The sequence below is a fragment of the Aedes aegypti genome, chromosome 2, assembly GCF_002204515.2.
Source record: "Aedes aegypti strain LVP_AGWG chromosome 2, AaegL5.0 Primary Assembly, whole genome shotgun sequence".
NCBI lineage: Eukaryota > Metazoa > Arthropoda > Insecta > Diptera > Culicidae > Aedes > Aedes aegypti.
Genome location: NC_035108.1, coordinates 6,020,914 through 6,034,549, shown reverse-complemented (window position 1 = coordinate 6,034,549; position 13,636 = coordinate 6,020,914). Strand labels below are relative to the sequence as shown.

General features: G+C 39.9%; 1 protein-coding gene across 3 annotated transcripts in view; it reads left to right on the top strand.

Moving 5' to 3' along the window:
* Positions 1-13,636, top strand: part of LOC5570275 (protein draper) — a 101,927-nt gene that overhangs the window by 79,137 nt on the left and 9,154 nt on the right. For all 3 annotated transcript variants that reach the window (XM_021839804.1, XM_021839806.1, XM_021839805.1), the window contains 5 exons: positions 11,061-11,307; positions 11,393-11,863; positions 11,941-12,086; positions 12,192-12,614; positions 12,900-13,595. In XM_021839804.1, coding sequence (XP_021695496.1) covers positions 11,061-11,307; positions 11,393-11,863; positions 11,941-12,086; positions 12,192-12,614; positions 12,900-13,595 — 1,983 coding nt within the window. The remainder of the gene's footprint in view (positions 1-11,060; positions 11,308-11,392; positions 11,864-11,940; positions 12,087-12,191; positions 12,615-12,899; positions 13,596-13,636) is intronic.

The following is a 13,636-nucleotide window of genomic DNA, read 5'->3' as shown; positions in this document are numbered from 1 at the left end:
TTTGATAAGCGATTAGACCATGATAAACAATGATTTGTGAGATATATACATGCTTATACGTAAATATAATTGTTCATATAATTTCTATGTAGAGGAAAATTATGCCGACACTTGAGGTGACGAACCATTCAAAGTTTGTTGGACAAATACCTAAATGTAACATTGCTACAGCTGTCAGTACGAAAGCATGTGTTATTATATTTTACTCATTTGAAAAGAAACAAAAAACTTGATTGGGTGGGACATCATCAGAAGGCCGGCTCCAAAGGCACGTTCCCCACCAGTTGGGAGATTTGTGAATAAAGTGAAACTTTCGCAAGTCTACACTTGTAGTGTCGAACCATTCAAAGTTTTTTTAATTACAAAAATAAAGGTATATAAGGGGTGTTCTGACAAAAAAATGTTAAACATAAATAAATCATGAATCAGAGTTTGTGTCGACACTCACAGTGACGAACCATCCATAGTTTGTTGAAACATCATATTTACATCCCACCATTGTAACGATTAAATGTGCAGTCATACATTTTATAGATTAGAAATAGTAGCATGAAACGAGCTCACCAATTGATCCGTTATCCTTGACTGAGCAGCCACAATCCACTTTCAGCTTCACTCGTTTGCTCGGCTAGCACTCAGAAAAAAAAAAATAAAAAAAATAGGCGCGTGACCCGAAAAAAAACACGGACGACAGCTCGGGCTTTCTTGACGCACTGCCCAGGAGCAAGCGTCAAGGTCGTCGAAAGATCAAAATGAACGAACCGATCGCGGCACTTTTTAACTTACTCCAACCGAACTCCCCGATCACGCCACTTTTTCACTTACGAGATCGACGCGCGACATGTTTGATCCTGCCCTCGTCGCTCGCTCCGGCAAAAGCAAGCGTCAAGGTCGAAAGATCAAACAGAACTCCCCAGCAAAACGCGCGAAAACGAAACACAAACCCCGGCGTCCCGAGAACAAACTGTCTTGCTTGGGCTTTCCGAAACACTGCCCAGCAAAACGCCCAGGTGCTCCGCGCAACAATTTCATTTCAAAAAGTGCCCCGCGAGCCAAAAAGGCTGAATACCCCTGGTATAAATGGAAGAGCTTTGAAAGTTGTTGAGTATTATTCTTGCAATGGAGATATTGAACGCAATTTCAAATTTCTGTTCAATTGAATTCGGTGTATCTGCAGCTTTACTATCCAAGACTATCTGGTCTGTCTCCTCTTAGCATCCAGCTGGTCATTCAGGATGCGTGTGCAGGAATTTTATGTTTGCCAGTGAATGAATTGTCAACCAACACGCTGCAACAAAGACATTGTTCTAACCTATTTTTGTTGCAGTATTCTTATTCCGCAACAGCAGTTTGTCACAACCTGAACAGACTGTGACCAGTGTTGATAGACTCACTCTCAAATCTCAACCAATCGAACTCATTAGAGATCTGCTTCGCAAATCTCACGCTGGAGATTTTGAAGCAAAATCACTCAATCAACTCAAACCGTTAAAAATGATTCAGTCGCAAAACCCGTCACAAACTCGTGAAACCCGAATATTGTTGTTTACGTTAGAAAGGATTACTATAATTTTACCAGACTAACAAGAAATTATTGCCATGTGTTAGTAAACCGTGGAAAAACGAGACAATGAGTTAAAACACTGCCTGCTGAGTTGCGTGATTGACAACTCACGCATGAAAAATCTCAAGCGTGAGCTATGAGAAATAATTTGAGTTTTTCACAACACTGAATGTGACAATGATTGCTCACAATGCGCGTAGCTTTTTTTAGTTGAACTAGTTGAAAGGATTGCAACTACGTTGACCCCTGTGTTTGTCATGACAATTTTTCTTTAGATTGTATCTCAATCCGCAAAAGTTGGGACAAACGATTTTGAGCGCGCTTGCTTTGTTGTTTGTTTCGCGTCTCTTTCAATCACAATTTGATTCACTGATATTTGTCCTAGTTTACGCCGTTTTTTTCTTTTGAATACACAGAAAGAGTTTCTATCAGTACTATTTATTGGCGCGGACGTAGATGATGGTACAAACAAAAATCTCCTAAGAATCCTGCGAGGCTTCCCCATAAAATCCTAAGAGGATTCTCTTCAGAATCCTAAGAGAATTCTTATCAGAACCTGAGATGATTCTCCCCAGAATCCTAAGAGGATTCTTTTCAGAATCCTAAGAGGATTCTCTTCAGAATTGAATCCTAAGAGAACTCTTTTCAGAACACTGAGAGGATTTTGAATTACTTCTTTGATATTTCTTATAATGATTTAAAATACGACTATTTTAGGATACTTTTTAAACGAAAATTTTGGAGGCAGGGCTGAATCTAAAATTAAATAATTGATCGGTGGCCATAAGACCAAAGACAAATTAATAAGACCCAATAGAAAACGTAAAGACATTTTTAGGATTAATCTTTCAAAGAATTTCAAAAAATATCTTCAATCAAGAAAAAAAGAATAATTTATTGCAGAAATTGTTGTCGCTGATAGGGATCCATGTGAACATTCCCAAGGAATTTGTAGGGAAATTTTTAAAGAAACCCGGACAAAAATCCCAAAGAGTTTAAAGTATTTTATATAAAAAAACTACATTGAACTCTCCCTTACTCGATATTCCGTATCTCGATATCGAGCTAGAGAACCATATTAAAAGTTGATTCTTATAGCTTCTTCGATGTTTTCTTGGATCGCATTACACTGGTTTTGTGTTCTTCAAATCGATACCTCCCTAACTCGATAGTCCCTTTAATATCAAGTAAAGGTGAGTTGACTGTAGTAGCCTCACTGAAAGAATTTCCGGAGGAATTTATGGAAAAATTGTGATGCAATTCATTGCGAAGTTTTTAAAAGAAAGTCTGAAAATCAGAAGAGCCAAATTTCTGGAAGTTTATAGAATCATCGCAAAAAAAATCTTTAGAAATTCTTTGAGGATTTCCGTAATTAATTCTATGAAATCTGCCAAAGATTTCTTTATAAATTCCATAGAAATCTATCCAAAATGTTTACCAATATGTTCATTCAGTATTTCTAATGAAACTCTTTCTGGACTCTGACAATCACTCTTCAACAAACTCTAAAATATTGTTTTGCCAGATAGTATCACATTTATCATGATGACTGATTATTATTGCCTAATATAGCGGACATTCCAATAGGTACATACGTCTATCTAATCTAAAATCTATCAGAATTTTTTTATATACTATAAATTTTGATTCTTTAGAAATTGTTCCACCAAAACTTGCTTGTGATTGTTGCTAAAAATTCCCACTAGAATTCTACCAGGAATTTTGGTAAAAAGAAATTTTAATAATAATTATCAAATATTCCAAGTATGCACTCCAAATGTTCATAAATTAATTCATTCAAAAATTCTGATAATGCTGCGTTCCTTCAGTGGGTTTTCGTGTAAGTTTGTCTATAATTCCAATGATTTGCATTCCAGGTTTCGCCCGCATTTTGACGGAGATTTTCCAAAAACGACGACTTAGTTGTGTTTAATAATTTTGAGGTTTATGAGGTTATAACTTAAATGACTCAATATAGAAGATTTAAAATATGGACGGGTTGATAAACCTGCGATAATGACATGTTTCAAAATACCCACCAAAAGTTTCCACTTGATATTCTTCAAAGAATATCTCTATAAATTCTTCGAATGGAATATTTCACAAACTTTCCATAACTTCAAAATACTATTTCAAATCGACTTTCAGACAATTTTTAATGATTATTCTTGTAATGTTTCCAGGATTCCTCTAGAGATTCTTTTAAGAAACCTTCGAATGAATCATAGAGTTATTCAGGAATATTATCGGTATTCATCAATTAACTCTATTATTGGCCTCTCGTATAAATGTATCAGGGAAGTTTTTTAGATTTTATTTCGTAATTTTACGAGCTTCGCAAATTGTTCAAAAATTTCTCATGAAAATCGTCCAATAAATCTTGCTCTTATTAAATTTATTTTCATAATGTGCCACTCACAATGTTTTTTTTTATCCTTGTGTTAGCCAGCCGTACTAGCTTAAGAGCAGTTCATAACCTACGGGCTATTTTTTCATTTTTTGATCCATCCCCTTCGTGGTGTTTTGTCCATCCCAAAAAATTGTGTTAATCGTGATCGCTCGTAACAGCTTTTGTTTGGAAAATTTTAAATTTTTATATGGTTCGTAATACTACGGAAGACTTCTACCCACCTCTGATGCGTCCCGTAATATTTGAACGATCCCTAATGGCTGCGTATGTGAGTTCAAAGCTGCACACAAAATAATTTTGTAGTTCAAATTACAAGAAACTTATTTTAAAATTTACCATGGCTGCATACATTGGAAATGACTGAAATGACAATCTATTCAACTCAATTATAGTTAAAATTACTACGTCCCTTGGAGAAACCTAATAAGCATAAGCATAAGCATAAGCATAGATGACCGTACAATTCGTAGTTGCTACTCCGTGATTGACTAGAACAATCGAAGTTGCACAGAGATTTATTGAATGGGGCTTGGGATTAGCTTACCATTCTCAATGTGCACAAATCGAGAGCTCAAATTTTTTTAAGTCAATAACGGCGCCGGCCACGTCCTTACGGTCATCGGGGAAGGGAAGGAATGTAAGTTCGACAACCGTTGTTACTAGAGACCGAGATCACCTCTGCGTCTCCACAGTTGTCATGGAAAGGATATTGGGTTAGTGGGATAAGGTAGAGATCTGGGAGTCACCAATGTTTGGTGATGCGATCCATGATGTAATCACGCCTAACCGGATTCGCGAAATAATTCAATAATCGCATTGTACGCCGAACAAGTGTTCGTCACTCGCCACGCAGGAGCAAGCGACACGATCAATAGATCAAACACTACTAACGGACCGCGCACTTTTTCACTACTGTACTACCTACGCGCGACATGTTCGATCCTGCCCCCATCGCCCGCCCCCGCAGAAGCAAGCGTCAAGGTCGAAGGATCAAACACTACTCAATTTACGTCCCATCGTTTTGACGATAAAATGTGTAATCATTTACCGCTCACACACTACGTGTGCAGAGAGCAACAAATTTACGCGTTTCTCTAGTGAATAATCTGTCAAATCGTTCACATAGAAGCAATTCATCGCGCACCGAAGATACGTAAAAAACTAAACAAAACGCGCCTACTAAAAATGAACTCATGTACTACACACTCACGATATCGCTCTACATTCAAGCGAGTGAAATTTTACACCCACATTGTCAACCCCGGCCACGCATCAAACAAGCAAGCCTGCCACGACGCCCGAAAATTCCCACGTCCCCCCACGGAACTACGCAATGGTACATCTACACATTGATGATGTGTCGATCCACCACTACACAGAACCACGCAAAAAGCAAAGAAACCCCCGGGCGCCGCAAGAGACCCACACATCCAACGCGTAACCGAAGTTAACCGTGTACGTGTGTAATAAATACAGTTGCATCACGGCCTTAAATCGAAATCCACAAAATAATCTAGCTACCTACAACCTCGCAAAATGAAGAAAACGGTACTTAGCTTCGGTTTCGGCGACACCTTCGCACTGTGTTGACATGTCTGCCCTGTCTCACGGGACACACCATCACTTGAACAAACGCTTGGAAAAATTCAGCTTTGTATCATGTGTTCGTAATGGATGCGTTCACTGTCAACCAGTACAGCTGCACCACCACAATGATGCATGTAACACTCTTCACCACCCGACGCACGCAACATGAAAAGAAAAAAACATCCACGGTGGAATGAAAAACAAATCACTTTTGAAATCACTTTTTTGTGGTTTTATCACTTCGTGTGCTTCATTTTCAACATATTTCCGTAAATAAACACTCATGGAGAACACAAACACTGAAAATCGTGATTAAACTATGGCAAAAACACGTTAAATTTAATAAATAATCGGACACGATACAAGCCCACGACTGCTCAACAGTGATGCCATGCAACCTCCCCTACGTCCCTTGGAGAAACCTAATAGTAAGATTAACTATTTACTCTGATTAATCATTCTATGCTTAGGTTTCTCAAACCAACCAGATATTCCGTAATGTTTACCATGTACATGGTCAAATCAAGCGTGTTGAACCGACAATTTTCAGCTAACTACTTGTTGCGATGGAAAATACTACAAGCATAGTAATTTTCAATCAGCATTGCAATAACAATGCGCCATTTTGTTTAAATCAAATCTCGATTACTTTTTCAAATCGACGTAAGTAACTTTTATACGGTTTTGAGAAAATTAATTAGGAAAAATCACAATCTATCTTCTAAAACTGTTTTAAAATGAAACACCTTTTTAACATTTTTTTTGCCGTGTACTTCGCTCAAATTTTGCATACACTCAGCTCACGTTCACAAACTAGGTAGTTTCTATTATTTCCCACAAAAATAATTATAATAAAATGATAAGCCGTTTCATTCAGTTACTTTCGACGTTTTTCTACAAGTGTAAAATCGGCTCAAGTAGTGTTTTGTTTTGATTCGTGGTTAAGTCACTTTGTCACTCCATACAGCGGGGCGGCGAAAGTAGTGGTTAGGTTGCGAAAGTTGAAAATGTTACTTTCGTCGTTTTGTAAATCCGGAAATTAAACGTTCTAAAAGTGAAAAATTGAGTTGGTACAGAGCGGTACGTGTAGAATTTCGCCTGCTTAACACGTAGGATCGATAAAGTAAGTTTGTATACTTTTTTGACTTGAGTCTGTATGAATAAGTTTTCGAGAAATTTTAGACTCTTGATGAGTTTAGTCAATTTTATGTGTGAAAAGTGAAGAATAAAACTAATTTCAATGTTGTTTGGGTGTCATATTTTAATATCCGAACGCAAGGTGAGTTGTGAAATAATATAAGCTGCAAATAAAACTATATTACAGCTTGTTCTATACCACCCACTAAAGGAAATCCACGCATCCGTAATTACTACAAGGATTGATTGCTGAACGACGTTTTTGCTCCTCGGCTGTTTGCGGTAAGCTTTTTAATTGAAATTAAAAGCCAAATTTAAATTCAAGTGATTTTTGCAGAAAGCGTCAGAATATGAATAACATGGGCTACAACCACAAACTCCAAATGGATCGATTAATCTTCTGTATTTAGAAGCACCAGCCGGTAATCCCTCATTTCCCATCAGTGAGGAAATCAAATCAACGGAGGAATTCGCAAATTCAAATGCAAGTGGGACACCGACTGGCATCCGTGTTCTCCGTTGTTGACCACGAGGCGAAATCCTTGCGGTGCTCGCTGTTTCCCCAGCTGACCGGCAATCAACGTCACATGGCCGAACAGTTCCGTATCACCGGTCGTTCAATCCTCCAGCATTGGGATCCTTCGTTTCGGAATCACCGGAAATGGACCGGTTCTTGTGGGGTTATATCGTTGAAGGCTATGCAAATTCTTTAGTGTATGTAATGCAAAATTTAAACATAAAAATGAAAACAATTAATGATAAAATAAAGCGTATATGTTTATTTGGTGTACATATTGGTAATATAGTTTCTTGTTGAAAATATCAGAAATGAGATCATAGATACTATGAAGGAATACAAGACAGCTGTTGATTTCACTACTTTCATAGTAAAACTTGTCGATGACGATGTGAGGTGACTAAAATACCCGAAACATGGTTAAACCTACAGAAAACCACAAGCATTTTGAAATAGTAAAAATGACAGCCTATGTGGTTATAGTAACATCATTGTACTGTCTGCTGAAAATTGCCGGTGCATTGCGCTTAATTTAACCCCCTAAAATAGTAATTTTGACTGCAACTTTTTTTAGCGTGTGTGATCAAGTGACAACTTGGATCAGAAACAAACGCGAGAAGAGTGCTTGCTGCGATTAAAGCTGCGTCGTGATTGTTTTTACATTCATTTTGCACTCCTGTCATGCACGACAGCATAACGTTCACGCTACTCTTATCCATGCCAGGTGATACATTCATGGCTGCAGTAAGAATGTATCCGTAGCAACCCGAACACTGATCAGGAAGGAGTCCAAAATTGTCGTTTATGTGTGGAATTTGTGAAATTAGATTTGAGGTAATTTACTTGCCGAGAACATTTTTTTCATATGGATTTGCAAGTTTGAAAAGTAAATAGGTTTTCAATTGCTCAGTTTTACCATATCATCTTGAATAAACGCTCCACGATGTTATCTGACAGGTACATATATCTCAGCTTTTGCTCAGTTTATTCATACGACCTATGAGCATGAGCATGAGCATAGATGACCGTACAATTCGTAGTTGCTACTCCGTGATTGACCAGAACAATCGAAGTTGCACAGGGAATTTATGAATGGGGCTTGGGATTAGCTTACCATTCTTCAATGTGCACAAATCGAGAGCTCAAATTTTAAAAGTCAATAACGGCGCCGGCCACGTCCTTACGGTCATCGGGGAAGGGCAGGAATGTTAGTTAGACAACCGTTGTTACTAGAGACCGAGTATACCTCTGCATCTCCACAGTTGTCATGGATAGGATATTGGGTTAGTGGGATAAGGTAAAGATCTGGGAGTCACCAATGGTTGGTGATGCGATCCATGATATGATCACGCCTAATCGGATTCGCGACATAACTCGAAAAACGCATTGCACCCCGAAAAAGTGTTCATCACTCGCCCACGCAAGAGCAAGCGACTCGATCAATAGATCAAACATCACTAACGATCCGCGGCGCTTTTTCATTTCACTACTCGGCCGACGCGCGACACGTTTGATTCTGTCCTCGTCACTCGCCCCCGCAGGAGCAAGCGTCAAGGTCAAAAGATCAAACACAACTAACCGATCGCGCAGTTTTTCACTTCACTCGACCGACGCGCACAATTTTTGCCTGCCCTCGTCACCCGCCCCGCAGGAGCAAGCGTCAATATCGAAAGATCAAACACAACTCCAGTTTATTCATACGACCTATGACATAAAAATTATGCAAATCGGCGAATATTCATCTTTTTGTACATTGTACTCATTGGTCTGGATTTTTTTTCTGGAAAACGACTGGAAGGTCAGGGAAAGTGTGAGAATTTTATTTTCACAATTGAGTCGACACCCTGTACAATACCTAGAGTGATTTATAGAATAATCCGAGAAGTAATGCACAAAAAACAGGGGAGATTTTTACACAAATTCCAGTTACCGGGGGTATTTCGCATATTTTTGGAGAAGCTCAAAAGGTATTTCAAAAGATTTTTTTTTGTAGTATCCAAAATGTATTTCTTGGAGAAACCCTGGCTTATGCAGATATATTTAATTAGTAAAACTGCTGGTTGAATCCTTGAAAAAATCAACGATAATCTTAGTCCTGGATAAATTCGTTTTAAAATTACTTGGAAGAACTTACTGCCCATGTTTTCATAGTCGACGTAAGCGCCAATATGACCGAAATGCACTTTTTCATTGGTATGCATTCTTTACTTGATAACACACATGCAAAAAGTTTCTTTTTGTTCTGAAAATGATGGATTGGTATGAGCACATACACCAACTTATCCGAAAAAACACCCGCTTTGCCTACTATTTATTAGGCCTGGCGTTTACGTCAATTCATCCATTTAATCGTTCATCAAACTCACTGTTTCTTCGGATAAAATGTTGTATGTGTTTGCAGATGACAAAAGTATGAAATTAATCAAAAAGTCTCTCGCAGTTAATTTTTGAGTTTCAATCTTCAGCAAATGCACAGATTATTTCATCGAAATTGTTAAAAATATCAAGACCATGTAAATATGGGCAGCTTAGGCAAAAACCATAATTGATTTTAACAGATTTCTTATAACATATATTTTGGACTGCTGATGAAATCTTCAAATGATTTCTCGTAAGATTTTTCGCAGACAATTGTGCTTTAGTAAACTCCAAAATTTCTCGAATAAAATCAATCAGGACGCAATTTTTGAATAAATATTTTCAGAAATTCAGACACAAGATCAATTTCCGTTGCGAAAAATTTCATCGACGATGAAGGAACGACGCCGTCGAATTCTATGATTGATTACTGGAAAGATCTTTGGCAGAAGTCTGATTGGAGTCCAAGAATTATCCAAAAAGTTTATCATTACGCAATATTACGAATGCTGAAAACCAGCTTTGAAAAATCCAAACTAGTTAAACGGTCAGTTTCGGATTTATACGGAGGTCCCATGGGGTCTGTCCGACGGTCATTTGAGACATTTCCATAATTATTTTGAACGGATCAAACAAAACTACACTGTTTGTAATTGGATCATAAACCATCAGTATGTTCCGGCTCTTTCACCTCATTTGGAACCATTTGGAATTTGATCAGCACAAACCATATCATGCGACACATCAGTCTTCAAGATTTTACAACGGAAGGATGATACAATGCATATTGTTTAATTGTATGTAACATAAGGCCAAGTATTCACGGGATGTTCTGGAGTCGATTCCAGGATCCTTGAAAAGGACATCTATCCTATGATTGCAAACCCTATCATGCGGCCCATCAATCACAAGCCCTGAGTATGATGTGAAACATATTGAGTTATTTTTTTGAACAAAGTGCCATTAACCAAGTACACCCGGGATGTTCTGGAGCCGATTCCGGGACCCTGGATAAGAACGATAATCCGATGATTGCAAACCCTATGCATAACGAACAATTTCTATAAGCCTCTCGTGAGATTTATATTGAATAAAATCTTTCTTGGAAACACATCGACGTAAAGATGTGCATTTCATCAATAACTATTGATTACTTAAAACAATAAATGTACATTGAAATATAACTAGTGATCTAGTGAGAACATTGATTCATTTTTTTGATGAAATAGAACTTCACGGGAAACAGAAAGCTTTTTCCCGAGAAATTCTTCCCGGGTTTGGAAACCCCAATTCCCATCATCTCGTCGAAGGATTCTTCCAGGAATTTTCCCGCGGATTTGTTGTATCGATTTTTACGAAAAGTCTTTCAACATAAAAAAAATGATTGTTTTATAAATATCTCTAAAGATATCGTCGCGTTGCTCAAAAAGTCAACTAAGATTGTACCATTCCATACAAATAATGAAACTATTATTCCACACTTCCAGATTGTCCTCCGAATCGCTGGGGATCCGACTGCAACCAGTTGTGTCAGTGCAAGAACAACTCAACGTGTAACGCTCAGGACGGAAGCTGCGCTTGCCAGAAGGGTTACCGAGGGGACCACTGCGAGTACCAGTGCCCATCGGATCGCTTCGGACAGGACTGTGCCGAGGTGTGCCAATGTGAGAACGGGGGCAAGTGCGATCCAGTTTCCGGAGAATGTTATTGCGCACCCGGCTTCACTGGACCATTGTAAGTGTTTGACTAGACTTTGGGTTTTTGGTGTTAATTCGGTTGGATTTGGGTGTTAATTGGAACGGTGTGTTCTTTGTTTCAGGTGTGCTCAGAGGTGTCCGGAGGGTAAGCATGGCGAGCAGTGCAGATCCGATTGTCGGTGTCAGAATGGTGGAAGCTGCGATTCTCAGACGGGTGAGTGTATTTGTCCGGCCGGTTATACCGGATCGGTATGTGCTAATCGTTGCCAGGGCCAAAGATACGGTCTGCGGTGCGAGCAAAGGTGTGAATGCTTCAACGGTGCGGATTGCAATCACGTGACCGGTGAGTGTATCTGTGCACCTGGATTTATGGGGGCAAAGTGCTTGGATTCGTGCCCGCACAATACCTACGGATACAACTGTTCGGAAGAGTGCCGGTGCTTGAATGGTGCCGTGTGCGATTCGGCAACCGGAAAATGCTCATGTTCGGCTGGTTGGATGGGAGCGGACTGTGGGTTGAGGATATGTCCAGATGATCGGTTCGGAGAGAACTGCACGGGGCAGTGCGAGTGCGCTGTGAATAACACCAAGATGTAGGTTCAGTTTGGTTTAGAGCTTTTGTTCGATTTTATTTTGTGTTTCTATTTGTTTTACTTATTGAATCGAAAAGGTGCCATCCATGGACGGGGAAATGTCACTGTAATCCCGGTTGGAGTAGTACGCTCTGCGACAGACCATGTCCGTTTTTGCGCTATGGACAGGATTGTTTGATTCACTGCAACTGCAAGAACAACTCGCCTTGCAATCATATCGATGGTATGAAAGTTTCCTATTACTCTTTCTTTCTGTTTGTTTTGTCTGGCTTTTGTGGGTTTCGGTATCGATTTAGTTTTGACATCCGATCGCTTTTTTCCTCACTAGGAACTTGCAATTGTATTGCTGGTTATCACGGAGAGAACTGCGAAGAGCAGTGCAGCAATGGAACCTATGGTCAAAATTGCAGTCAAAAATGTGAATGTATGAACGGAGCCATGTGTGCTCCTGAAACTGGTCAATGTTTCTGCGCACCTGGATGGCAAGGAATTCGTTGTGACCGTCCTTGTGACACGCACCGGTATGGAAAGGATTGCACCGAGCGATGTAACTGCTCGAATAATGGTGTTTGTAATCCTGTTAACGGTCAGTGTACTTGCCCTGCTGGTTGGACCGGAGAGCGGTGTGATAAGAAGTGTGATTCGGGTCGGTTTGGACAGAACTGCTCACAAACCTGTGATTGCAATTTGGAGCACACCCTGGCTTGTAATGCAACCACGGGAAAATGTATCTGCAATGCGGAGTGGGGCGGTGAGTTGAGGTTTTATGAACTAGTCTTCCCAGGTGTTTGTCGAACCCTTTTACTAACCAGAGTCTTTTCCTTCGATTTTCCATCACCTGTCGCTTTACTAACAACAATCGGGGTTTGGATTTGGTCTACGAAGAATCATCTGGTATAAGCATTTCCGGTTGAAGCACATTTTCATTATAATCACACATGTATCATAAAATGCACATCACTAATGGTCAAACATCGAATCATTGCTCGTTGACTGTAAATTCTCCACCGCTAATACAATCTTTTCTTTTGTCTAGGTGTTCGTTGCGAAAGCCGCTGCCCGCTAGGTTACTACGGAGAATCGTGTAACGAAATCTGCACCTGCCACAACAACTCGTCCTGTGATCCGATCACCGGTGATTGCATCTGCTCGCGAGGTTGGACCGGCCCTACGTGTAACGAACCTTGTCCGGATGGATTCTTTGGCCATGGATGCAAGGAACGGTGCCCAGTTTCCAATACAACTTGCGATCACATTACAGGAAAGTATTCCTGCAGACCGGGTTATATTGGAACTACCTGCGAACATCCGTGTCCATCTGGAACGTATGGAAACGAGTGTCGTCACACTTGCACCTGCAAGAACGGAGGAGAGTGCTCTCATGAAACCGGAACGTGTCAGTGTCCGCCAGGATGGACCGGTGCCAATTGCGAAGAAGTTTGCCCGAATGGATTCTACGGAGTGAACTGCAATCAAAAGTGTAACTGCAAGAACAAGGCCAAGTGCCGGAAGAACGATGGCCAGTGCATATGTGATCCCGGCTGGATGGGCAATCGATGCGACGAAGTTTGTCCGGAGGGCTTCTACGGAAACCACTGTATGGAATCGTGTAATTGTCCTCCGGGCAACTTTGCTTGCCATGCTGCTAGAGGGTGCGTGTGCAGCGTTGGGTTTTATGGAGACAAGTGCGATAAATCTCGCGCAGAGGCGAAGGTGCAACCGACAGAAGAGGGTAAGTACTCATATAAATGGTAAATCATTTCCTAACCTTTA